The sequence below is a fragment of the Xyrauchen texanus genome, chromosome 19 (genome assembly GCF_025860055.1).
Source record: "Xyrauchen texanus isolate HMW12.3.18 chromosome 19, RBS_HiC_50CHRs, whole genome shotgun sequence".
Taxonomy (NCBI): domain Eukaryota; kingdom Metazoa; phylum Chordata; class Actinopteri; order Cypriniformes; family Catostomidae; genus Xyrauchen; species Xyrauchen texanus.
In genome coordinates this window covers 26,224,670-26,250,415 of record NC_068294.1, presented here as the reverse complement: position 1 = coordinate 26,250,415, position 25,746 = coordinate 26,224,670, and the positions used below count along the sequence as shown (strand labels likewise).

Here is a 25,746-nt window from a genome sequence, read left to right as displayed (position 1 = left end):
TACTCACCCTCATGCCATCCTTTTTTTTGCCAGTCCATTTTTTATCGCAAATCTCCACTCTAACTTTTACTTTCAGATTTGAAAAATAAACTAAACAGGCAAAACGTGACTTTCAGATGTAAAAGTGAAAGTGGAGATTTGGAGTAAAAAAGGGACTTAAATATTGATCTGTCTCTCACCCACACCTATAACGTCACTTCTGAAGATATAGATTAAACCACTGGAGTCTTATGATTACTTTTATGTTTTCTTTATGTGCTTTTAAAGCTCCTGGTCTGTATATATTTAATGCAATATACACAATGTCAAAGGGTAGTTGGATGGATATTTATCGGGGGAGACAATAGATTGTTTTCAGGTAAGTAAGGATAGGCTGGTCCTCTTTCATCCCATGGGAATAACTCAGTTTGTCACACAATACTTCCAGAAACAGGCTGGGAAGGGAAAAAGTGCTGTTTAGTTATGAAATAATTACGTAATTATAGCCTTAACCAACTCTGAATAAAATCTGCATTTCATATTTATATTCATTTGTCTAAATTTTTCAGGTCTTGTCTTACATATTGCTTTTCTGGTCACCATTCATTTGTATTGTTTGGACCTACAAAGCTGAAATAGTCTTCTAAAAATCTTTGTTTATGTGGTTGAGAAAATTATGAGATCATTTTAATTTTGGTGTGAACATTCCCTTTAATGAATCTCTGGGCATAAAACCCGTAAAAATGTAAGTTTAACATAGCATGACAAGATGCAACTGTAGTTTGCTTTAAGCTTTGCAAAAGACAAGATATGCAAATATAGGCCTTACTAATTTGTTTTAACAGGTAAACACAGTTCTAAAACATAAATGGATGAATTAAACCTCAGTGATAAATGTTAAACTTCAGTACCCTCAAGAATCAAAATTCTAGCATCATTTACTCACCTTCATGTTTTTCCAGACCCATATGATTTTTTTTTTTTAATGGAACACAAACAATTGTAGGTACTGACAGCCTCAGTCACCATTCACTTTCATTTTGTTAATAAAAGAGCAGTTTCTACAATCTTCAACATTTTTCCTTTTGTGTTCAACGGACACAAATAAACTTATATGGGTTAGAAATGACATGAGGGTGAGTAAATGATGACTACATTTAAATTTTTTGGTGAACTACTCCTTTAATGCAAACTGTAAAAACAGTTCTCGAGAGACTATGCAACACTCAACCCTAAAATTTCCCTTATAAATAATCTATAAAGAAGAACTCAGCATCTTTAGAGTTTCAAGTGTTCACATATAGAAACTTTATTTGTAACACTTCAGTACTGGAGATTTTGGACAGACCTTGTTTTATTGCACTCAAGAACATACAAATATATTTTAAGAACATAGACAGAACTGTAACAAATAGTGAGATAGTAATAATGACTAATAATGTCCTTAAGTTGCTTCAACATGAGTTCTAAAATGAAAAGAAAACAGGAAAATATTTAACTGAAACATTCAGTTAGCCAATATCATGACATGCTTCCTCTGTCAGGCTGTAACATCAAGTCATCTGCTATTTATTTCTCTATTTTATTTCTGAATCAATAAATACTTCTTATCATGTGTGGTGTTGTTTCACTGATAAAATATACCATTTCCATGATTTACATTTGCTAATTATTATAAACAGAACTGCAAAACCACAAGCATAATGTTTTTTACTATTGGTGCTGGATTTGTCTTTTTTTTTAGCAATACATGCCTTAAAGTTGAATTTTGAACTCAATAAAAATAAAACATTAAAAGCACAACATAACCAAAACATAAAGCACTTATTTTAATTAGGATTAAATATAAATATACATTTACAACAATAAAAACACCGCTGCATTTTTGCCCTGACCTCAAAATGAACCAAAAACATTTTTAGTGCAAACAGAGGAAGCTTGTATGTCAGTTTTAAGATCTGGCGTTTTTCTTTTATTTGGTGCAAAGATCAGATAAGGTCTGCCGTTCTGTGGGTAGGTGTTGTTCATTAATTTGGTGCCTTATTATATTAATTCAATTATAAAGGCCTATGTACAGTTTAATAATAGAGGTATTTGTGAATAACAGACAACCGTATTCCTGCAGTATCAATATTCCATGAAGGATTGTTACTTTCTCATGTATTGCAGTTCAAAGTGTTACAGTGGGGCACAAAATAAACTATTTAATTAGCCTACTACATATCAAAATGTGCAACGGATACTTTATATAAAACTATGTAAGTTTGGTATGTAACCACTTACCAAAGACAGGGATATTTTTGGTTAAGCAGTAATACTACAACAATTGGCTTTCAAAATATTTTTCTGAATATTTTTTTCAAGGCAAAACACCAAAAGTGACAGATTCCTCTTAAATATACTGAAATAGGAAAATCAAAAAAATTTGAAACAATGATTTTTACAGACGTAAAGTCTCAAATAAATCAGGCAAAATAATCCAATAAATTAGTAACACTTCTGCAATATCATGTGTTTATGTTTGTAACATGCTTTTATTGTGACTATAAGATTTCAGGATAGAAATATGCAAAAGGTGAGCTTTAGGAAGTGTCCCGTGTGCTGTAAACATTTAATACACCTTATATAAATTCATCACATTGAAACTGATTTGTGTTCTCTTAAAGAAGCTCTGTGTTCAGTAGAAATACCTTAGAGGTACAGTAAGCAGTACAGTCTTGTGCTTGGCAGTTAATTTGTCTAGAACTTAATTTGTCTAGCCGTGTCTAGAACTAGCCTGCTCATAACCTACCAGACTCAACTAAGCAGATTCACAGTTATATTGTTAACTAACCTAACCTCAATCTATGGCTGCAATAACGGCTACTAATAAGGTAGTGACTGGGGGTAAAATATGGTTATCTAGGTCTACCCTACAGCTAAGCAAATATTCAAAGTGGAATCTAGAGCTTCTCAAAGCAGATGGAGCAGAGCAGAAAGATGGCATACAAGAACATGAGCCCAAGGCCTAACCTCCGGTCCAGCCTCCAGTGGTTCAGGTGCACGCTCAGTACCTGCAGACAGAAAACAGCCCTTGTGTTTATACACATTACAAATAGATGAATAAATATGTTTATTGAGGACACAGTTCTACATTCTGAACTCACAGTAAGAAAAACAGAAGCAAGGAGTAGAATTACTGAGTACACGAGCCCCTTACTGTTAATGGAGACCTGGAGGAAATATACAAGAGAGAAAGCAATAAGAATCTAAATGTTTTAGATATGTTTCATCTTATTTGTTCCATTTGTATTAATCAGACAGCATAACAAGTATGCAAAGCTGGTTTTATAAACACAGTTTTGCTTTTTAAAACACAGGAGGGCGAATTCACTGAACATTTGCGCCAGGTATTTCAATGCAAAATAAACAGCTTCTTATACACTAATCATTTGCAATCCAGTTTAACCAGGTGCTAAATGCAGTAAAATAGTGTTGTGCTGTATTTAGTCATTGTTACTTTTTATAGCACAAACATGCCTCCTTTCTATGGATTTATATGGATAAATTGGGCACTTAAGATACTACAAAGTAAGTGCTATTTATATGCCGCAATAAATTTTGAGCTAACCGAGTTTTATCCATAAGAAAACAAATATTTTTTTTAGCATGCATCGCAGCAGTTATTAATAAAATGGTGATAAAATGATGAGTATTATTGCCAGACATATAAAAATGCACAGTGTAGTCAAGTACTTTTGCCATATAATAAAATATATATATTTCACGTGCACGGATTACAGTGGAGTGATGCTGTACAAAGTATGCTGCAACCTTCACAGCCTAGCGCTGAGAGCAAGCCTGCAAAATGGGGAATTGCACCGCAAAATTTGTTTTCAGCACTAATTTAGGAGGTATATTTGCGCCATTACCTCATTTGCAAAATTATTCTTAAACGTATCGGGCGCTAAAACAATACAGACAGAAAAAAATAAATAAAAAATGGCTCACCGTTGACCCATAATCAACCACTAGTGTGCGCAAAGCCCATGGGAATCCAAGACCCAGCAAAATGTCAAAGATGTTGCTGCCAATAGAGTTGGACACCGCCATGTCTCCCATACCTGCACCATCAGACACATTCATTCATCTGACTCTCAAACATACCGATCTGAATATTTTTTGGTCAAGTAAGGTTATTGGCACCTTGACGGGCAACTATGAGACTAGCCATGCAGTCTGGGACACTGGTGCCTGCTGCTAGAAATGTAATACCCATGATAACATCTGGAATGTCCAATGTAAAACTGATAATGGTGACCTGCGACAAAAGAACAAATAAGTTAAACATTCTTAATGTAGGTCCTATCAATGTAGGTGTGTACAATTGAAGTACAATTTCAAATTGAAACTTAAAATAATTTTCAAAGCTGTTTTCCAAGTGATATCCACTCAATGAGCAGATTCTTCTATGTATTCAGATTCTATAAGATTGGCTAAGCTGAGTGGAAATGACACTGATTTTAAGGGTTACACTTACCATCCACACCATGAGGTAGGAGAAGATGGCAATCCAGAGTGTGGAGGCCACAAATGTAACCATGAACCAGCGCTCCCAGCGTGGAAAACCACAATTGGGCACAGTGTAGTACAGCAGGCAGCCTAAGGGCCATGAAAACAACCACTTTGCTTGCTCCCAGTGCCCCTCTGTGGAAAGAAGAACATCATCAGTACATACACACCTCTACATGATTTCAGTGAGATGTCATACTTGGCTCTTTATCACCACCTAAATGACAAAGACAGTGGATATAACAACTGTATTGCATATACTGTAAGTCCATATAAAAAGAAAACACATTGAAAATGTGGGATTTTAAAAAAAGTACAATTTATATTTAAACCTGGAAATTAAAAAGTTGTAGGATTTGTAACATTTTCTAGGTCACCAATCAGATGTAAGCAAATTTGTGACATTGACCATGTTGCATAAAGACAGACAAAGCCAAGCATTCAGTAACATCACATACCGAATGCTCTTTGGAAAATTCTCACTCTCACATTCTCTGGTTGCTTGGATCACTTGGTTTGGCTTTGTAAAAACTCAACTTGTTATGCTGATAATAAAATACAAGTAAAGAGAGAATCTAGAAAGATAATTAATTAATAATTTACTTGTCATTCTTTTTTTAATGTTTCCCTTTGTAAGATTTTCACTCATCCTAAAATTTTCAGCTATTTTTTGGTTGTTCAGCAATCAGCAGTGATGGAGTTAATTTGATTGCAAATCACATCAGCCCCTAGAGATCTGAGAGCTCTCATCACTTAACTATAATCATAATACTTTAGTGCATGAATCTAAAATGAATGACCCCATTATCTAGAAATGGCTCTCAGACTAATGGATTATGGTCCTTAAGGAGACAAAATTTAGGACCATTATTCTTATCAGGATGTGAATAATGTGAAAGACAAATTAACCATAATAAACTGTCATTCTAACAATTCTGTACATTCATATTATTTGAATATTATGTGTTGGTACTATTTATAACCATATCCACTAACCTGGCACAGTAAGAGGCCTGAAGGGTTGTTCCTCATCTCCCTCTTCCTCCTCCTCTTCCTCTTCTTCTTTAGGCTGTGTGTCCTCTGTGTCTGCTATCCTTTCTAGCTCTCCTCCTTGGCCCCTAAGTCTGGGTTCCTCCAGGGGCTGCGTTTCACTCTCAAGGGTCCTTCCATTTTCTAGGCCCCAGGAAACCCCCTCCATTCCTGGACCATCTTGGCCAGGAGTCTCCCCTGCTCCACTGCCACTGCTGTCTCCAGGACTCCTGTTTCTAATGAGCCTCTGCCTCTGTGGAAGACAGACGGAGGATGTGAGGAATGTTCAATGGACACTTAGTGGGGTTAGAGAAAAGGAGACCAATGCGAGATGAGAAATGGGTAGGATAGAGTTTCAGAGTAAGGCTAGCTGAATATATTGCATAACCAGGGTAAAGTGCAGCCCATCTGGGCCTCTTGTGCTTTCACACTTGGTTCAATTGCTTCCCCCCTCCCTGCTCCAGCTGGTCTCTTTTCACATCATATTAATTGGGTCCGAACACCAGTTGGATTGCGTCATCAACATGAGTACAAGCAGCAGCTGATTACCATTGTAACTCGGAAACAACTTAAGAAGGCATCAGCTGCACTGTGTTACTGAAGTGTTCCTTGATATGAACAATGTGTGCTGCTCTCTGGAGGAATTTATTTTGGACACAAGCAGGTATGAGAAATACATTGTACCATATTAATTGCGATCGGGAGCCTATAAAGACTCAACATTACATCAATATCGGTTCACTTCCGCAATTTGGTACAATTGCATTCATATCACCAGCGAAATGTACTGGAGTTCACATGAACGACCTTTTCAAGGGGAGTTCGGAAAAAAGCATTCACATCATCCAAATTAACTGAAATTTGACATCACTTAAACCTGGGTGAGCAACAAAAGTCCAAGTGTGAAAGCACCCAAAGATGACATGCAAGAGCTGCAAGAGTAAAGCCAACAAGCAGGACATGTGAATGATTTATAAGGAATAAAGCATTAAACACAAAGCATAAAACAATCTGTGGATATTCTGTGGCTCAATTGTCCTCCAACCAGCTGTTGAAGTGAAAGTGGTAGGGCACTATTACATAACCCATAGGAATGAAAAATCATATATATCTCTGTAATATGACAATTATTTCTTCAAAACAGCAATACAATTATAAGAAGAGCAAACTGAATCATCTGCTTCTCAGATTTCCTACAAACAAATAGACCACCATAATCTCACATGTGTCTTCTCAAGAGTTTCAGAAGAAATCTCAGATATTTCTCACACTGTGATCAGATATGCCAAGATATTGGCTGCAATTAAAAGTCCTTAACTTAAAAAGAGTTTTCAATATGAACTCAAACATTTCTCTTCAAATACTTCCAAGACTCAACTATCTGTCCTATTCTTGAAGTATATCTGTATACTCTTACTGTGTGTCAACAATTGTCTCATTTGTGTCTATTTTGATTTCTCCTAAGTAATAGGTGTGGGTGAGAAGAAGATCAATATTTAAGTTCTTTTTTACTATAAATCACTTGTGTTTTTTGCCACCTACTGGGCAAGAAGGAGAATTTATAGTAAAAAAGGATATACATATTGATCTGTTTCTCACTTAAACTTATCACATCACATCTGAAGATATAGATTTAACCACTGAAGTCATATGGGTTACTTTTATGCTACCTTAATGTGATTTTTGGACCTTCAAAGATCTGGCCACCATTCACTTTCATTGTATGGACCAAGTGTGCCGCACAAGCCCTCAAAAGTGAAGCCAAAACATCTCGATCGCCCCCCGGTGACTGGTCCTAGTATAGGTCATAAACCCCACCTCCCCATGTTATTCAACGGGACGTGAGACCAACTAAACAATTAAATCACACTTCACATATCTTTTTCCAAAGATAGTTTCTGTAATTTACTGTAGTTTCTATCACGTTGATGTAATTTCAAGTGTTTGTTTTCAAAATAAGTTTGTTTGTAGTTAGTTATTTGATGCTATAAAAACGGTGCTGTGACATCATGATTGACAGCTGTGATTGACAGGTTTTCTGAGCGAAGTAGTCATTGAAGCACCAACAGACTTTTTTTCAGGATCTTCGGAGGACTGAGGAGATTGTAGCTTTAAATTTAATATCTAAATTTCTATAATTAATTATTTCACACCGTCATAAGTCAAAAGTCAAAAGTGCAGGGGCGTGTGCTTGCGATTGATTCAGCGAGAGTGAGGGCGGGGCCTTGATTTCGCGGCTTTACTTCCTGCTCACTACTGCGCAGGTCTGGTCCTGAAATCGCAACTGCGCAGACTCAAGTCCCAAGATGTCAGCGCCATATGGCTTCAGTTCTCACCAATAGAAAAGAGCAAAGGTGTGTCGTCCATCTTTTTTTGCAGTCTATGGTATGGACCTACAGAGCTGAAATATTCTTTTTAAATAATTTTATTTTGTGTTCAGCAGAACAAAGAAAGTCATGCACAACTGGGATGGCATGAGGGTGAGTATATGATAGGAGATTTTTCATTTTTGGGTGAACTATACCTGTAGGTCTCCTATGTTATGAAAGAGCAACCTTTTACCAATACAGTTTTCTACTGGGAGAGTCCACTGATTTGACCCTTCCTATAATCCAAACATCAAAAGACTGATCATTTATTCCTGGTTGGGAAATGTAGCTGCTGCTGTCCCATCCCAACATTTGCAGAGGGCGAGCAAGCATGCATTCATTACCTCAGTGATGAGCATGCGTCCGGCCATGCTGAGACGAGTGAGGGGCGAGAAGTGGGGTGTGATCATTACACGAAGGCTTGCCTCTGAGAAAGAGAACTGGTGTGGGTGTAGACTCATCAACTCATCCACCATCACCACCGGGGAGTCCTGGCCACTTGCATTCTGACCTGAGAGAGAGAAGCATGATACTCTGTAATGCATTCACACAACCACAAAGTATGCTTAACACAGCTCCAGCCTCCACTAACACACACACCTTTCTTCAAGAGGATCATAGAGGTGTCACCGTGTGTGCTTGCCTCTCCAACTGACACATCTCTGCGCAGACTGCTCACAAAACATGGCTGACCTGGAATACCAAACCTTTGCTCCACCCAGCCCCAAATCTGACTGTTAAACCTTTAAATGAACATGAACAAACACATATTACATAATTGTCTATGATATCTGTGGAACCTTTTTATCAGTCAAAAACACGGATTCTTTTATTTCTGTTTTCCACTCTGAAGAATAATTGTAAAGTAATCAAAACTATTAAATAACACAAACAGAAGTATGGAAATTGCAGTGACCAAATATTTTAAACAAATCAAAACTACTGTATCTTGTCTTTCAGTTGCCAAAATTTGCCTAGATCACAGCTCTGCACTCTCTGGGAATTCTCTCAAACAATGTTATGTCAAAGCAAGTCATTTCAAGCATAATATAAGCATAAGCTTTCAGATCAAAGGTTTTTAAGATCATGAGAAACATAGACTCAGTCTGGTAGCATAGACCTATTTAAAAAGTAAAAATGTACTCACTTCATGATAAGGATATAAACCCCATACATAGATATGAGGATTATTGTCTCCCACCTGCAACAGTGATATTATATGATAATGCTATAAGCATGGTTCACAATAAATCTCTCTGTCCACATACAGTACATGAACATTGTTAAACCGTTGATTAAACCTATGACAATTCTTGACACACTTACCAGATAACTTTATCATCATATATGACCTGAAAGTCAAATACACATATACAAATATAAACTTAAGGATGATTTCAATGCAGAATAGATACAAAAATAGTGCTGTTTTAAAACAAAGTTCTGTAGTACTACTTTAGTCTTACCATAATCAAAGCCAACACAGAGAGAATGTAGTATGTAGAGTCACGGAAGAGCGGCCACCAGGTCAAATATATGGTCTATGAAGCAGTGATAACAGAAAGTCAGTAGTAAAAAATATATATATATTTAAAGATTTATATGCATTTAGAGGCTGAGCATGAGCCATAGTACTGTACCTGTCCAGCAAATATGCCACAAACTCCAATGATGACCAGGATGTTAAAGACAGCTGATCCCACAATAGTACCCAACCCCAGGTCTCCCTTGGTGATGAACACACCTGGTATGAAAAGAAACAAGTTATTGACAAATTACTGACAACAGTATATTGACATTCATTGCTGGAGGAAATTTATACTGACCAATCAAAGAGGTGAAAAGCTCAGGGGCGGAACTGCCTGCTGCCATGAAGGTGGCACCTGCAACATCCTCACTAAGGTGCAGGTTCTGAAAATACAAGCACTAGCTCAGAACATGGGCTGAAATGTCCTAATACCATTATACTTACTGTCATAAAGAACAAACTCTCACCTCAGAGATTTTTTCCAGAGAGGGCACAAAGTAGACATCACAGACAATTGCAAGGGCATAGAACATGTAAACTGCCTGTGGTCACAAAACCACATGGGAGACAGATTAGCAGATACCAGTATATTTGTTTATCAGCAGTGTCACACAAAAAATGATTAAAATGTAATCTAAAAAAAATCAAAAAAAATCATCATACAATTCAGACCAATAGCAGTCTTACCTAAGGCTATTTATTTTTTATAAAGTATTTTATACTTTTATTATTATTATTTGAAATATTACAATGCATCCACATCTGGCACTTCAACATTTTATGGCCTCTAAACCAAATATAAACTATACACATTCAAGAAGAAATAACATAAAAAATGGTCCTACAAATATAGTTTTTATTCAACTAAAAAACATTGGCAAAAAGTACACTTGTACAATATGGACATTCATCATCACAAAGCTCCTATTATATTCTTCATGATACTTTTTCCTACTCACACAAAACACATGCAGTAGAACTGCCCCATGCCTCCTCTGGTCCTTAGTGAAGATATCTTGTGGAAATTCATGGATAGCTAGGAGGATGAGTGAGAAGACCATTAGGAATATAAGTGAAAATATGACACTGAAAATATGCAATCTCTAGAGAAAGGCTAAAAATATTCTGGAATCCCTTTTTATACAATATGACCCAAGCTTTCCACCTACTAAACCTTCTCAACCATATCTTGTGCTAACCGTATCATATCAAACTAAAATGACACTAAACTTACCCATCCTAGAACCAAAGGTGGATTCAGAGAACGGAAAAACAGACTTGCATTAATGAAAGCATTTTTTCCTGCCAGACAATGCAGTGGCTATGAAAGCATAATTCTGTGTACTGAGTTTCTATTGGCCTAAGTATTTTGAATGACATGCTGGGAAAGCATAACCATATACTTTCATATATATATATATATATATATATATATATATATATATATATATATATATATATATATCATCTGGGAAATATAAAAAACCTTTAAAAGGCAAAGAAAAGTTTGTGTTACTCACTTCATTGGTATAGCTCCATTATCATTTAATTTATGGTTAAGAAGCTTTTGTCTTTGGTAACTAGTGCCAATTAAATTGACCATCATTTTAGCTAATCTATAATAGTGCAGTGATGCTGTTACATATACCTTGTCTTGTTTCTCTGTTGCCCTTTGTCTGCCATTTTTGTCACCTTTGCATTCCTTAGTTTTCACTTTTGTCCCTTGTGTAGCTCCTTAGTCTCTTTGTTAGCTTTCTTGTTCACTTGTCATTGTTTAAGAACTACACTTCCCAGCATCCACCTGCCATCATCACTGCCATTTTGTTCATTGTTCTCACCTGTCTTATTCAGTCATCACTCACTGTGTATTTAAGCCCTGCTTTTTGTTCACTCCTTGTCGTTCGTTGTTTGTTGTTAGCCTGGTTTGTGTTCCCTGCCCGAGTTCTCTGTCTTGTTCCTTCGTGTTTAGTTTTCAGTTTTCAGTTCTATTTTCCCCATTGAGGGTTGTTCCTTTGGGTTTTTCTTGCTTGTTTATTTAATAAAGTGAAACTGCATTTAGATCCGCATCTCCTCGTCTGCCTTGCTGCTCAAGCATTACAGAACGAACAACCCACACATGGATCTAGCAGCCTATTCGGCGAATTACCGGCTCCTTAGCCTCCAGCAGGGGGACCGCCCTTTGGAGGACCACGTCCACGAGTTTCTGAAGCTGGCAAACATCTCTGACTTCCCCGACTACGCTCTGGTGGCATTCTTCGGGGTAGCTAGAACAAGTCCCTGAGGGAACTGTTGCCGCCGGCGAAGCGTGGCTGGACACTCTTCAGTTTCGTGGAGGAGACCTTGCGAGTCAGCGGATCGCCACTGACGGTGGAAGTTCTGGAGGATGATGCTACCGCTCCTCCCACAAGGATACTTCCCCTCTCCGCCACGATTAGACTCTCCACGCCCGTCCTGACCTACACGCTGCCAACTTCGTTCGCTTCAGAGCCGGCGCGCTCAACTTCGTCCACCCGGAGGAGGAGGAGAAGACAGGCTTCTGCCTCCCGGTCCACGCCTGCCCCGGTCAGCGAGCCAGGGCCCACGCCTGCCCCGGTCAGCGAGCCAGGGCCCACGCCTGCCACGGTCAGTGAGCCAGGGCCCACGCCTGCCACGGTCAGCAAGCCAGAGCCCACACCTGCCACGGTCAGCGAGCCAGAGCCTGTAGCCTCTACCGTCCCAGAGCCAGCGCCTGTAGCCTCTACCGTCCCAGAGCCAGTGCCTGTAGTCTCTACCGTCCCAGAGCCAGCGCCTGTAGCCTCTACCGTCCCAGAGCCAGCGCTTGTAGCCTCTACCGTCCCAGAGCCAGCGCCTGTAGCCTCTACCGTCCCAGAGCCAGCACCAGTAGCCATGACCGTCCAAGAGCCAGCACCCCTCGAGTCTCCCAGGGCTCCTCCTTCCGAGCCTCCCAGGGCTTTCCAGAGCTCCGCCTTCCGAGCTTTCCAGAGCTCCACCTTCCGAGCTTTCCAGAGCTCCGCCTCCCGAGCTTTCCAGAGCTCCGCCTCCCGAGCTTTCCAGAGCTCCGCCTCCCGAGCTTTCCAGAGCTCCGCCTTACGAGCTCTCCAGAGCTCCGCCTTCTGAGCCTCCCGAGCTTTCCAGAGCTCCGCCTCAAGAGCTTTCCAGAGCTCCGCCTTCCGAGCTTTCCAGAGCTCCGCCTCCCGAGCTTCCTAGAGCTCCGCCTTCCGAGCTTCCTAGAGCGCCACCTTCTGAGCCTCCCGAGCTTTCCAGAGCTCCGCCTCCCGAGCTTCCTAGAGCTCCGCCTCCCGAGCTTTCCAGAGCTCCGGCTCCCGAGCTTTCCAGAGCTCCGCCTCCCAAGCTTTCCAGAGCTCCGCCTTTCAAGCTTTCCAGAGCTTCACCTCTCGAGCCTTCCAGGGCTCCGCCTCTCAAGCCTTTCGAGCCTTCCAGGGCTCCGCCCCTCCAGCCTTTCGAGCCTTCCAGGGCTCCGCCCTTCCAGCCTTTCGAGCCTTCCAGGGCTCCGCCCCTCCAGCCTTTCAAGCCTTTCAGGGCTCCGCCTCTCAAGCCTCTCGAGCCTTTCAGGGCTCCGCCTCTCAAGCCTCTCGAGCCTTCCAGGGCTCCGCCTCTCGAGCTTCCCGAGCCTCTCAGGGCTCTGCCTCTCGAGCTTCTCGAGCCTTTCAGAACTCCGCCCCTCAAGTCACTCGAGTCTTCTAGGGCTCCACCCCTCAAGCCTCTCGAGCCTTCCAGGGCTCCGCCTCCCAAGCCTCTCGAGTCTTCCACGGCCCTTCTCCCCGAGCCTCTTACGGCTCCACCTCCAGAGCCTCCTACGGCTCCGCCTCCCGAGCCTTCTACGGCTCTGCTCCCAGAGACTCCCGAGCCTTCTAGGGCTCCGCCTCCAGAGCCTCCTATGGCTCCGCCCCCAAAGCCTCCAGAGCCTCCTACGGCTCAGGCCCCAGAGACTCCAGAGCCTTCCTCAGCTCCATCCTCAGAGCCTCCCAGGCCTCCTGACCCGGTTCCTGTCCTGTGGCCTCCCCCCAGGCCTCCTGACCCAGTCCCTGTCCTGTGGCCTCCCCCCAGGCCTCCTGACCCAGTCCCTGTCCTGTGGCCTCCCCCCAGGCCTCCTGACCCAGTCCCTGTCCTGTGGCCTCCCCCCAGGCCTCCTGACCCTGTTCCCATCCTGTGGCCTCCTCCCAGGCCTCCTGACCCAGTCCCTGTCCTGTGGCCTCCTCCCAGGCCTCCTGACCCAGTCCCTGTCCTGTGGCCTCCTCCCAGGCCTCCTGACCCAGTCCCTGCCCTGTGGCCTCCTCCCAGGCCTCCTGACCCTGTTCCCCTCCTGTGGCCTCCCCCCAGACCTCCTGACCCGGTCCCTGTCCTGTGGCCTCTTCCCAGGTCCCCCAAACTTGTCCTTGCCCGGTGGCCAGCTCCCAGACCACCTGAACCTGTCCTTGCCTTCTGTGCCCCCTTGGACTTCCTTTCTGTGCCCCCTTGGACTTCCTGTCTGCCCTCCGTTGCCCCCCTTGGTCTGTCTGCCCACCACAAGCTTCCCCCCCAGTCAATGGACATTTTTTGTTTTGTTTTATGTTTCTGTATCGTCTGGTATCCGATCCTTGAGGGGGGGGCTATGTTACATATACCTTGTCTTGTTTCTCTGTTGCCCTTTGTCTGCCATTTTTGTCACCTTTGCATTCCTTAGTTTTCACTTTTGTCCCTTGTGTAGCTCCTTAGTCTCTTTGTTAGCTTTCTTGTTCACTTGTCATTGTTTAAGAACTACACTTCCCAGCATCCACCTGCCATCATCACTGCCATTTTGTTCATTGTTCTCACCTGTGTCTTATTCAGTCATCACTCGCTGTGTATTTAAGCCCTGCTTTTTGTTCACTCCTTGTCGTTCGTTGTTTGTTGTTAGCCTGGTTTGTGTTCCCTGCCCGAGTTCTCTGTCTTGTTCCTTCGTGTTTAGTTTTCAGTTTTCAGTTCTATTTTCCCCATTGAGTGTTGTTCCTTTGTGTTTTTCTTGCTTGTTTAGATCCGCATCTCCTCGTCTGCCTTGCTGCTCAAGCGTTACAGATGCCAAGAAAAAAGGTCTCGTTAAATCCTTAAATCAGAGGACTAGAAATACTTCAGCCCTTATAGATATAGTTCCACCAAAAATTTAAATACTCTCATAATTTACTCACCCTCGTGCAATCCCCTGGAAGTGTTTTAGCAATTCTGAAAAACGGTATTTAAATCCAATTACAAGTACTTGATTTTTGTAATTGATTATGTAATCCAGTTTACATGTAATCTGTTAATACCAGCACTATGTGGAACAAAACTGAGAAAAGCTTTAAGGTTGCATGTATGACATGTGTAAGTGTAATAAATGTGTATGTGTAATATTGTGGATTAACCCTTTCCTTCCATTAATCTAGCAACGTTTCTCAGGGGATACGCATGCTTCAAAATGTGCTAAGTAAAAGCATGAACAACATATGACTTAATTTTCTTCTTCCACATCTTAAGACAATGTTCTCAGTTATTATTAGCAGTTTTATTTGTATTTAATTTTTTTAACTGAAGTAAGAATTATTTATTAATATCACAAAGGTTTTAGGTGAGGCTGACACAAAGATCACACAAGATATGAACCAAGTCATGTGACCCACATGGCCCACTGTGGGGGGGGGGGGGGTATTGTTTTTAATATTAAACTGTATTAGTGTATGTAGAAATTGACATATACCATAATTAAAACACTTGGGAAAAAATGTTGTTCATTCTTCTAGTTAATTAATCAAACAATACTTCCATTAAAAGACTACCTAAATGTAAATATTATCATGTACTTTCTCAACTACTCCTAAACTAACTTTTCTTCACTAAATAGTAAAAAACGTCCCTGTTTGTTCTCTTTCTCTGACTCTCATTGTCTTCATTGGTGATCGAAATCTCAGTACAAAAAGGATTTATATATTTGTTGCTTATAAATCACTCCACGTTGCAATAAATCGCTATCATTATAGGGCTTAATAGAAGTTTTTCTTTGTTCAAACAGTGCATTTGTGAGTAGGGTTGTTTCTTACAATACTACCATCAAGATATTTAAAACAGAAAAATGTGTTGATTTTATTTATTCATTATTCTTAATAATTTTATTCTGTCTGACGTGAGAACATTTATCTTATTTTCATTTCAAATAAAGCAGTACAGTTTTGTTTGTTTCTTTTTCTTTCTACCGACCAGTGATGATTCTGAGAAAACGCACCCACAGCCTATTATTGTTTCTATAGTAACAAACGCAACTTCCAAGCATGTCTGATTGACAGGTAAACTGCAAACTTTTATATCAGCTTTGTTGTTAGATTTGTGGTTATTTTTCATTATTTCAGAAGACAGCTTGCTTCATATATTAAAATCATCAGCATTAGGTTAAAAAGGGAAACTTTATCATTCAGCTGAACTCTGCACAATCATTTTAGACACTTACATTAGCTGTACTCTGTCAAGCACGAATGAATGCGCGTCATTGAACGAGGGTTCCCCCCTCAAGCAGAGCTATAGAAATGTACATATGTACAAATAAAGCTTCATATTTCGAGTACATTCTAAAAAAAATTTATAGAATGATGTCTCATGCTACATAAAGCTGTTCAGTAGGAAACCGTTCAGTAAAAATTAACATGGTCAGTTAAAGGGATAGTTCACCCCAAAATTAAAATTCTCTCATTATATACTCACCCTCATCTCAGCTCTTTATGTCCATACAATGCAAGTGAATGGTGACCAGAAATCTAAAATCTCCAAAAAGCACATAAAGGCAGCATAAAGGTAATCCATAAGTCTCCAATTGTTTTATCAAGGTCTTCTGAAGCAATTCAGTTTTCTTTTGGATGAAAACTGACTAAAATATAACTCAATTTTCACTGTACATCTTGACAGCAGTCTCCATGTTGATTACACCTATAGTGCCATCTTGTGCCCTGCGTATGCATCAAGCACTACAAAGTGTAATCAAGATTACAATTACGATCTTGCCTTGAGACTGCAATGGCAATATGTACAATGAAAAAGGAGTTACATTTTTGTCTGTTATCACCCAAAACCAACTGGATTGCTTCAGAAGATACTAATTAATCTACTGGAGTCTAACAGATTATTTTATGCTGACTTTATCTCCTTTTTGGAGCTTTTTGATTTCTGGCCACCATTCACTTGCATTGTATGGGCCTGAAGAGCAGAGATATTGTTCTAAAAATCTTGATTGTGTTCAGCAGAAGAAATAAAGTCATACACATCTGGGATGGCATGAGGGTGAGTAAAAAATAGGAGAATTAAAATTTTTGAGTGAACTATAACAATGGACATTGATTGGTTGTTATTTCCTTTTATATACTGCATTTTCTAACTAATATGGACTATATTCATGGTCACAAAAAACTGCATGTAAATTATCATTGGGAATATTAACTATGCATTGCAATATGATCTAAAAATAATCTTTGATTAAATTGACTAAGGTAGGCTATTATACGGTTAACAGACTCAATAGATTTGAACAGATGCTAAATATGAGATAATCTGTCTGGGTTGTGCAAGGTCAGATTTGTCACATGCTTTTATATTTTCAGCACACAAGCATATCTCATGTGAGATGGAGAATATTAAGAGAAAAAGGGAAAGAAATCAAAAAGAGAAACACCTTTGTGTGAGAGTGATTTGTGGACTTGATTGAAGGAAAAAGGGCATGTGACGTATTTATCTAAAGTGCCACACTTTGAATGCTTAAAACAGACCATCCGCTGTTCTGAAATTAGGGATTCTGTTGCTTAGTTACACAAGCCTCAAAGGGGGCTCGTTGATGAAGAGGGCACCTGCCTGCATCATTTCACAGAATGAAGAGCCAGGGGGAAAGATGGCGTGATACGGAGGAATGTGATAGAAACAGGCAGGAGAAAAACGAGGGAGAGATGGAGAGATGGAGAGAGAGAGAGATGCGCTAGGTTTCACTTACCGGCTCTAGGTGTGCTTGATGTGTGGTTCTCCTCTACACTCTGCTGTGTTAGTTTACGCCGGGCCCCGATAAGCTCAGAATACTCTTTGGAATTGTCTGTAAGAATGCATAATACATACAATATAACATTATCTTTTTACTTAAAAGGCTAAAATGGTCAAAGAAAAAGAAAACAACAAACATTTTTAGGTTTCTATGAAAGTCATTGCACTGGTCATAAAGATACTCAAGGCAAAATATACTAAATTATATACAGTGGGGCCTAAATGTCTTAAACCACCAGTGAAAATGCTTCTATTTTGCTTTTTTTATAATCTAATAAATTGTATTTTCATTACAAATGAGGAATTCAGGATTTCATGGTGTTTGATATGGTAACATGGTCTCTACAAGTATGTGAAAAACCTGATGATTCATGTTATCCTAGCATGATTTAAGAATGTTCAAAAGAGCATCTCGTATGCTTAAATGAAAACAGTGAAATCTGTGTAAAAAGTAGGTAACATAATACATGTCAAACATTTGCTTAATTTATAATTGACTAATAAAGTGCAGAGTCTTATAATAATTTAATTTTCTATCATAATGTACCTTAGTTTTACATTTTTCAAAATCATAAATCTTTGGGAGTTTTTTTCCATTTAAATTCTATCCTAGATTTTCAATGTGAACTCCCACTGTATAAATGATTCATTTAAAAACACTAAATAACAAACACAAATATGACCACAGCTCTATAGCCAATCCACAAATATCTATCAAACATAAAATCAAAATGATTTAGAAAAGGCAAAAGATCAAGGCAATCAGAAGGTTCTCTCCCCTCCTTTCAAGTTTCCATGGAAACCTGATCCAAAAGCAGTGATTAATGAGTGGTGTGGAATTGGATGCGAGCCCAGAGAGGGTGTGGTTTACCCAAGAACCAAATGACAAAGATAGTTCTCATTTGCATATGCAAATGAATCAGTTCCAAATATAACTGCTCCAAATATAATATGTTAGGCAGAATGTAAAGGACTGACAGCTTCAGTCAGCTTTTACTTTCATTTACTTTCAAGAAAGATGCAATGACAATGAATGGTGACTGAGGATCAATGGTGGATACATTATTTAAAATAAGTAATCCACTACAAATGAATAATCTCCACATCAAAAATGTAATCAGATTACTTTCCTGATTATTTCATATAAAAGTAGTCACATTACTAATTATTTTACTTAAGTTACTTTCTAAATCATTTTTCCTAGAAAGGTTTTTGGTTTTCAAAACAAAATGGTCGCACATCCTTCAGCTGCCACAGAAATGCTAACGGACCTACATATGAATTCATATTGTATTACACGTACTACTATTATTACTTTAATGCCCTTAAAAGTAATAACTTTAAAAGTAACTGTAATTGTTTTAATTACTTTGTAATCGGATACACCCAACACAGCTGAGGATAACATTCTTCCAAACCTCGCCTTTTGTTTTACACTGTAAAAAAGAAAGTCAAGTTTTGGGCTCATAATCTAAATTGATTGAACTTATTTTTGTAGAAAAACAATAGACTTAAGATTTCAAGTGTCAATAACTCAAACTATTGAGTACAAAACTGAGGCTAAGGGGAATTACCACAATGCCTTGCGCTTGAATTATTTAATGATGTTTCCTTGGTCAAAGGGAACATATGGGGGCATTTATATAGTTGTTATTAAGAATTCAGAGGTTTTAGATCTATGGATATTCATGTGATGTCACCATTAGGGTGGTCTGTGTCCCCTTTGGTCAAGTTGGACCCTGTTAACATTATCTTGTGCATGTGCAACTGAAGTGTCTATGCATTTCTGTGGAGAAATACATTTATTTAATGATTGACATAGAATAAGTTATCTTCATTTTTTTAAGATGTGTAATTGTATGACCTAAATATGTCCATTCAATTAAAATTATTAAGTTGAAACAATAATATTTAAATAGCAAATCTGAGTAGTCTACTTGAATCTAGTTCCATAAACTCAAAAGGTTAAGTTAATTCTATGTGCACACAAAGTTAAGTGAACTAAATTACACAAGTTTTGGAGATGCAATTTCTCAATTCAATTAAGGTAACAAGTTTACTCAATCAACTGAATAGTCAACTTATTCGTGTTTTCAGTGTACATAAATAACGACAGAATTTCCATTTTAAAATGATCCCTTCAAGACAATGGTAGAGATAAATAACATTTCAGAATGTGTAATTAATACATAATAGTCTATATCTATATCATATACATATCTATATATTATAATTTTTCGGTGAATTGCCTAATTATCCTTTTTTCGATCATCAACAAGTGCAAAGTGGTCAAGTGATCCAAGGCATCATAGGTGTTGACACATCTGTAGATCTGTGTCGAAACCTGCAAAATACTTTAGGGTATGAAGTAAAGCTCAAGTTACTCAAATTTCTCAAGTTCATTCAGCTGTTGATTCCAATGGCATATTTTAGAAGCTGTTTAACATTCAGACTCAGCCTCCCAAGGGAACTAATTACTCACACAGGCAAAGCTAGAAAAGTTAAAGGCACTGCGAGAAGATCAAATTATAAGCGACAAGCAAAAAAGATCACACAAAAGAAGCAGGTCACATTGTACATATTTTTTCCCTACTCGTCTCCGTCAGCATCTGTTTGTGCTATTCAACAGAATGTTTCAGTACCCACAGGCATGTCACCCCTGTTACAGCTCATTACTGACTTCAGTCCTCAATCTTAATTTAAACCTAAACATATCATTCCCATCCTGCTCATTCAAGTGCCATAAAAGAGCTATTTAAAGCCTTTTTACTGCTCTATATAAGCACCTAAAATACCCCATAGAAACACTGGAAGGTTCGCATCTGTGCTGATTAAAATAACTGAACCAATCTTCTCTTAAGTCTGATGAACTTCCAAAGCCCTGCTCATTCCAACCCTTCAGCCTCTGAAGACGAGTAATAGTGAAGACCTGAGACACAGGTGTTAAGTCCAGGTAACAATGATGTAGATGTGCTGGGGAGGTCACGGTCCAATATGTCAGGCTGAAGCTGCTGTCACAGTGATGCCCTTTAAAGACAGGCAATTATGTGCCTGCCATGGTCTGCCACTCCTGCTGTTCGTTTAGTCCCTGCTGCTCTCCCAGTTAAGCTTTTTGGGTGTTTCAGAAGATTGAAGGATCACATCATGCTTTCAAATGATGAAGTTCAGTATGTTCTTCATTCCTCATGAGTCTAATAATAAGGTCTGACCATGAACACAATTACTGCTGCTCTCATTGTAGATTCACAAACACATCCGTTTTATTGAATAACAAATAGCACAAAGGACTCAAGAATGTTCCACATCTCCTTCACATTGAAGAGTCTTCACTTAAAAAAAACAGACTTGTTATAATTGACGTAAGATAGCTTACATCACGCACCGCATATCACGAGTAAATATAACGAACATTTTACGAAATAAATATCTATATCTGCTAAATTAATTAGATTCAGTCGTGTTATTGGAGAAACGCACCTGTTACATGAAGAATTTGAGCAAAGCAGGTGACGGCGATGAGCCCGACAGCACATATAAAGAGCCGATAGAAGACCCGCTGCCGTCTGGATGCCAACACCGCCTTCATCCCTCCACCACACCTCTCAAAACATGCCCATTCAAGAGAGAAGCCCTCTTCCTTGATTCAAACCACCTATAGTACACTCTATCTTCTTCGCATACGGCGGGCTGGCGTGTTTACGTTCAGCCATACGTTTGTCGCGTGAGCATCCTATCGCTTCGTCGATAAAGGCTCACTATCATAATGCTCTTGCTGATATTTCCCGCTTTCGGATCTTTAGTTATGTAAGGTTACAACGAAACGGTATTACATTTATTATAGATAGATATATCCAAATGTTTTTTTTTTTTTTTTTTACATTTTGTCTCAGCTTATAGGCATTCAAATCACTTCCACCTCCATCAGGCGCCTCTCTCTCTCTCTCTCTCTCTCTCTCTCTCTCTCTCTCTCTCTCTCTCTCTCAACACTGCGCGCGACTCCGTCACTGAGGGTGTTTCCTGACACAACTGCGCCCCTCATGCAGACATGAGAATGAAGGATAACACCGTTATCCAGCTAGGTAAAATCACATTTGTTTAAAGTTTACTGACCAGATCCGGTGGCCCCCAAAATGTATACGGACAATTTTATAATGTAACTTTGCATTAGATAAAATACCACACCAAATATTCTTTTTTAAAGGAAAAGAAATGTAGCACAAATAGGTACACTTTTCAAAACATTTCACAAAACGCAGTTTTTTGTTTGTTTGTTAGTTTTTTTTTAGGTTGCAAATTATACCAAATATTTATATAAACATTTAGACTAAAACTATTTGGAAATTTTAAGCCTGTCAAACTTAACGATAGTTAACCTAGTTACTCTGCTACTCTTACTCTGTGAACTTGAGGGAAATTGACTTCATAAATCCACTAAAATCACCTTGAAACCAGTAGCCTATGTTTAAAGTAAATTCAAAAATGAAAAGTGAATTGTGACCAAAACGTTGAAGACTCCATTGGTAAAATCTATATCTACAGGGGCGACTATATGTTTGAGTGAGAAACAAATTAATATGAAAGTCCTTTTTTAACTATAAATTCTTCTCCATACACAGTAGGTGGTGATATGCATGAAGAATGCAAATTCTGGCTACCATTCACTTGCATTGTATGGACCTACAGAGCTGTGAAATGCTTCTAAAAAATCTTCGTCTGTGTTCAGCAGAAGAAAGTCATACACTTCTGGTATGTCATGAGAGTGAGTAAATGAGAGAAATTTCATTTTTGGATGAAGAATCCCTTTAAGTTAGTTCTGAGAAAAGATTTAGCATCATTTGCTTGCAGATGACACTTTGATGAAGTTTAGTAATGTGTTCTTAATTCCTTGCAAGTCTAATAATTAGTTAATCATGCACACTATTATTTCTGCTTAAACTGTAGATTAGATTCCATTAAACCATTATATTGAATATCAAATAAAACATACAACCCTGATCCAAAAAAGTTGAGACGGTATGAAAAATGCTAATAAAAACAAAAAGGGTAATTATGATCTGTAAATTATATTCACCCTTTGATAAATTGAAAGCACTACAACTACACATATGATGTTGTTCCTAGTGAGTTTCATAGTTTTTTTTTTTTTTAAATGTACAGTCATTTCAAATCAGATAATTGCAACATGCTCCAAAAAAGTTGGGACAGTCGAGTGTTTACCACTATGAAACATCCCCATTTGTTCTAATAACACTTAAGCATTTGGGCACTGAAGACACAAGTTTGTTAAGTTTAGAAATTTTAAATTTTCCCCAGTCACCCATTATGTAGGTCTTTAGCTGCACAATTGAGTCTTTGTTGCCGTATGGTGCGTTTCATAATGTGCCTAACATTCTCAATTGGAGACAGGTCAGGACTGTGGGCAGGCCAATCTAGCACTCTCTGCTAACACAGCCATGCACTAGAAATCCAGGCAGTATGTGGTTTGACTTCCCTGGAAAAGACGGCGCTGGTTTGCAGCCATGGACAAAAGCATTGGCAGTGACATAAATTTTGTTTTGCAAAGTTTTCTGCTTCAGTTGTTGTGGTGTTGATTCACATTGTTTCTATATTATTGTGCAGAGTGATCATTTTAAATAATTGCAAAAAGCTTCATTGGCACAAAATGACCAGCTAACATTATTTCATGAATCATATCAGCAGCACCTGGGAAAGTGAGTACTAGTCAGGTGAAATCACTATCATTCTGGTTGGATTATAAGAGCAGACTGATTGCTATAAAAGAAGGGAAGAGGGGGCTTCCAATCATTGTGTTTTTGTTAGCAATGTTTACCTCTAAAGAAAGAAGTGCAGCCATCATCGCTTTGCATCAAATGGCCTCACATGCAAGGAAATTGCTGCAAAGAATATTGCACCTGAAAGAACCATTTACCGGATCATCAAGAACTTCAAGGAGAGAGGTTCAGCTGCAGTGAAGAAGGCTTCAGGACATCCCAGATTGTCCAGCAAGCACCAGGACCGTCTCCTCCTGAGGAGTTAGCTACGGAATCGTGTCACCACCAGTGCAGAGCTTGCTCAATATTGGCAGCAGGTTGGTGTGAGTGCATCTGCACGCACAGTGAGGAGAAGACTTTTGGACAATGGCCTGGTGTCAAGAAGTGCAGCAAAGAAGCCACTCCTCTCCAAGAAAAACATCAAGGACAGACTGGAATTATGCAAGAAGTACAAGGATTGGACAACAGAAGACTGGTGCAAAGTTATTTTCTCTGATGAAGCCCACTTCCGACTGTTTGGGACATCTGGAAAATTGATAGTCCGGAGAAGAAAAGGTGAACGCTACCACAAGTCCTGTGTCATGCCAACAGTGAAGCATCCTGAGACCATCCATGTGTGGGGTTGCTTTTCATCCAAGGGAGTGGGGGCTCTCACAATTCTGCCCCAAAACACTGCCATGAATAAAGAATGGCATCAAAACTTCCTGCAAGAGCAACTTCTTCCAACAATCCAGGAGTAATTTGGTGATGATCCGTGCATTTTACAGCATAATGGAGCACCATGTCACAAGGTGATAATGAAGTTGCTCGGAGATCATTACATTGAAATTTTGGATCCATGGCCAGGCAACTCCCCGGATCTTAATCCCATAGAGAACCTGTGGTCAATCCTCAAAAGGTGAGTGGACAAGCAGAAGACCACAAAATAACTGTGATCAACTAGGCGCACTAATAAGGCAAGAAATCAGTCAGGATTTGACCAAAAGCTGATATCAGCATGCCAGAGCGAATTGCAGAGGTTATGAAGAACAAATGTCAACACTGTAAATATTGACTCTTTGCATAAATTGAGTGTTTTTGCTAATACAAGCATTTAAAATGTATGAAATACTTATTGTTTTCCAGTATACCATAGAATCATGTGAAAAATTAATCTACAAATACTGAAGCAGCAAACTTTGCAAAACATAAAATTTATGTCACTGCCAATACATTTGGCCACGGCTGTATGCTGCTCAAAATTTTTACATTTCTGTCCGCATTCATGGTGTTCTCACAGATGTGCCATGCCATGACTCTTCAGACCAAAAAAAACACAGTTCCACTGTTCTACTTTCTAAGGCGAGTCCGAGCCCAGAGAAATCGGCAGTGCTTCTGGACAGTGCTGATGTAGGGCTTCTGCTTTGCATAGTAAAGTCTTAACTTGCATCTGTTGATACAGCAGTGAATGGTGTTGACTAACAAAAGTTTATTTAAGTAATCCCAAACCCACGTTCATAATATCCATTACAGATGAATGATGTTAAGACAGTGATGTCTGAGCGAGAGATCACGTGCATTCAGAAGTGGTTTTCTTCTGAATGCCCGTTGACTGCACTGAGATTTGACCAGGTTCCTTGAATCTTTTAACTATATTGTGCACTGTAGAGGGTGAAATGCCCCAAATCTTTCCAATTTGTCTTTGGGGAACATTGTTCTCAAAGTACTGGATTATTTGCTGAAGCATCTGTTGGCAAATTGTCAAGTCTTGAACGATCCTTGCTCTTGAAGAACTTTTTTTTTTGGAGGCTCCCTATATACTATGACACAATTGCCTCACCTGTTTAATATCTCCTGTGTCACATCGCCTTATTTCAACTCATAAAATTGTTATTAGTTTTAAATTGCCCCTGTCTCAACTTTTTTTGGAGTATGTTGCAATCATCTGATTTGAAATTACTCTACATTTTCAAACAACAATGAAATTCAGGAAAAACATCATATATTGTGTAGTTGTAGTGCCTTCAATATAGCAAAGGGTGAATATAATTTACAAATCACTCCTTTTTGTATTTTTCATATGTCTCAGTTACATATGTAACCTCGGTTCCCTGAGACGAAGGGAACGAGACATTGCATGCTAACGAATATGGGGAGTGTCCTTCCACACGACCTAGTTGAAACATCTCTACCATAAAGCCAATATTCTAATAATTGGCTCTTGTGTTTGAGCCCCGCCCTTTTAGGCACGAAGCTGTCTGCTATAAAAGCAGGTGCACAAACACCATTCCTCAGAATTTTCACAGGGACAAGGAGCGCATCGCTCACACCTTAAAAGAACTCAGAGTCTTGTAGTGCGGCCAGCGTTTGCAAGGTCTTGTTCCCTTTGTCTCAGGGAACTGAGGTTACGTACATAACCAAGACATTCCCTTACGAATCCGTACGCTTGACATTGCGTGCTAATGCATATGGGGAACAGAATACCATCACGCCATACTAAATGACATGACCTTCC

At 39.3% G+C, this 25,746-nt stretch overlaps 1 protein-coding gene across 2 annotated transcripts; it reads right to left on the bottom strand.

Annotated features, from left to right (window-relative positions):
* Positions 1 to 1,300: 1,300 nt before the first annotated feature.
* slc24a6a (solute carrier family 24 member 6a) lies at positions 1,301 to 21,405 on the bottom strand. 2 transcript variants are annotated; one of them, XM_052149852.1, is made up of 17 exons: positions 20,959 to 21,405; positions 17,438 to 17,533; positions 10,416 to 10,492; positions 9,924 to 9,998; positions 9,755 to 9,839; positions 9,569 to 9,672; positions 9,395 to 9,469; positions 9,255 to 9,280; positions 9,076 to 9,129; positions 8,529 to 8,671; positions 8,273 to 8,439; positions 5,527 to 5,812; positions 4,499 to 4,665; positions 4,165 to 4,279; positions 3,970 to 4,082; positions 3,126 to 3,191; positions 1,301 to 3,032 (listed from the first exon to the last, which is right to left on the bottom strand). In XM_052149852.1, exons 1-17 carry the CDS (start codon positions 21,065 to 21,067, stop codon positions 2,922 to 2,924), a joined length of 1,869 nt encoding a protein of 622 aa, XP_052005812.1. In that variant the 5' UTR covers positions 21,068 to 21,405; the 3' UTR covers positions 1,301 to 2,921. The 2 variants fall into 2 exon arrangements, with proteins under 2 accessions (XP_052005812.1, XP_052005813.1); XM_052149853.1 differs by having other exon boundaries at positions 8,354 to 8,439.
* Between the last annotated feature and the right edge of the window lie 4,341 nt (positions 21,406 to 25,746).

Excerpts from the sequence above, each read along its gene's own strand:
- slc24a6a (XM_052149852.1), bottom strand. The coding sequence starts at position 21,067 with ATGAAGGCGGTGTTGGCATCCAGACGGCAGCGGGTCTTCTATCGGCTC. Across the intron at positions 9,999-10,415 it reads TTCTACTGCATGTGTTTTGT|GCAGTTTACATGTTCTATGC; the intron begins GTGAGTAGGAAA and ends TTGTGACCACAG. Across the intron at positions 8,440-8,528 it reads TATGATCCTCTTGAAGAAAG|GTCAGAATGCAAGTGGCCAG; the intron begins GTGTGTGTGTTA and ends TCTCTCTCTCAG.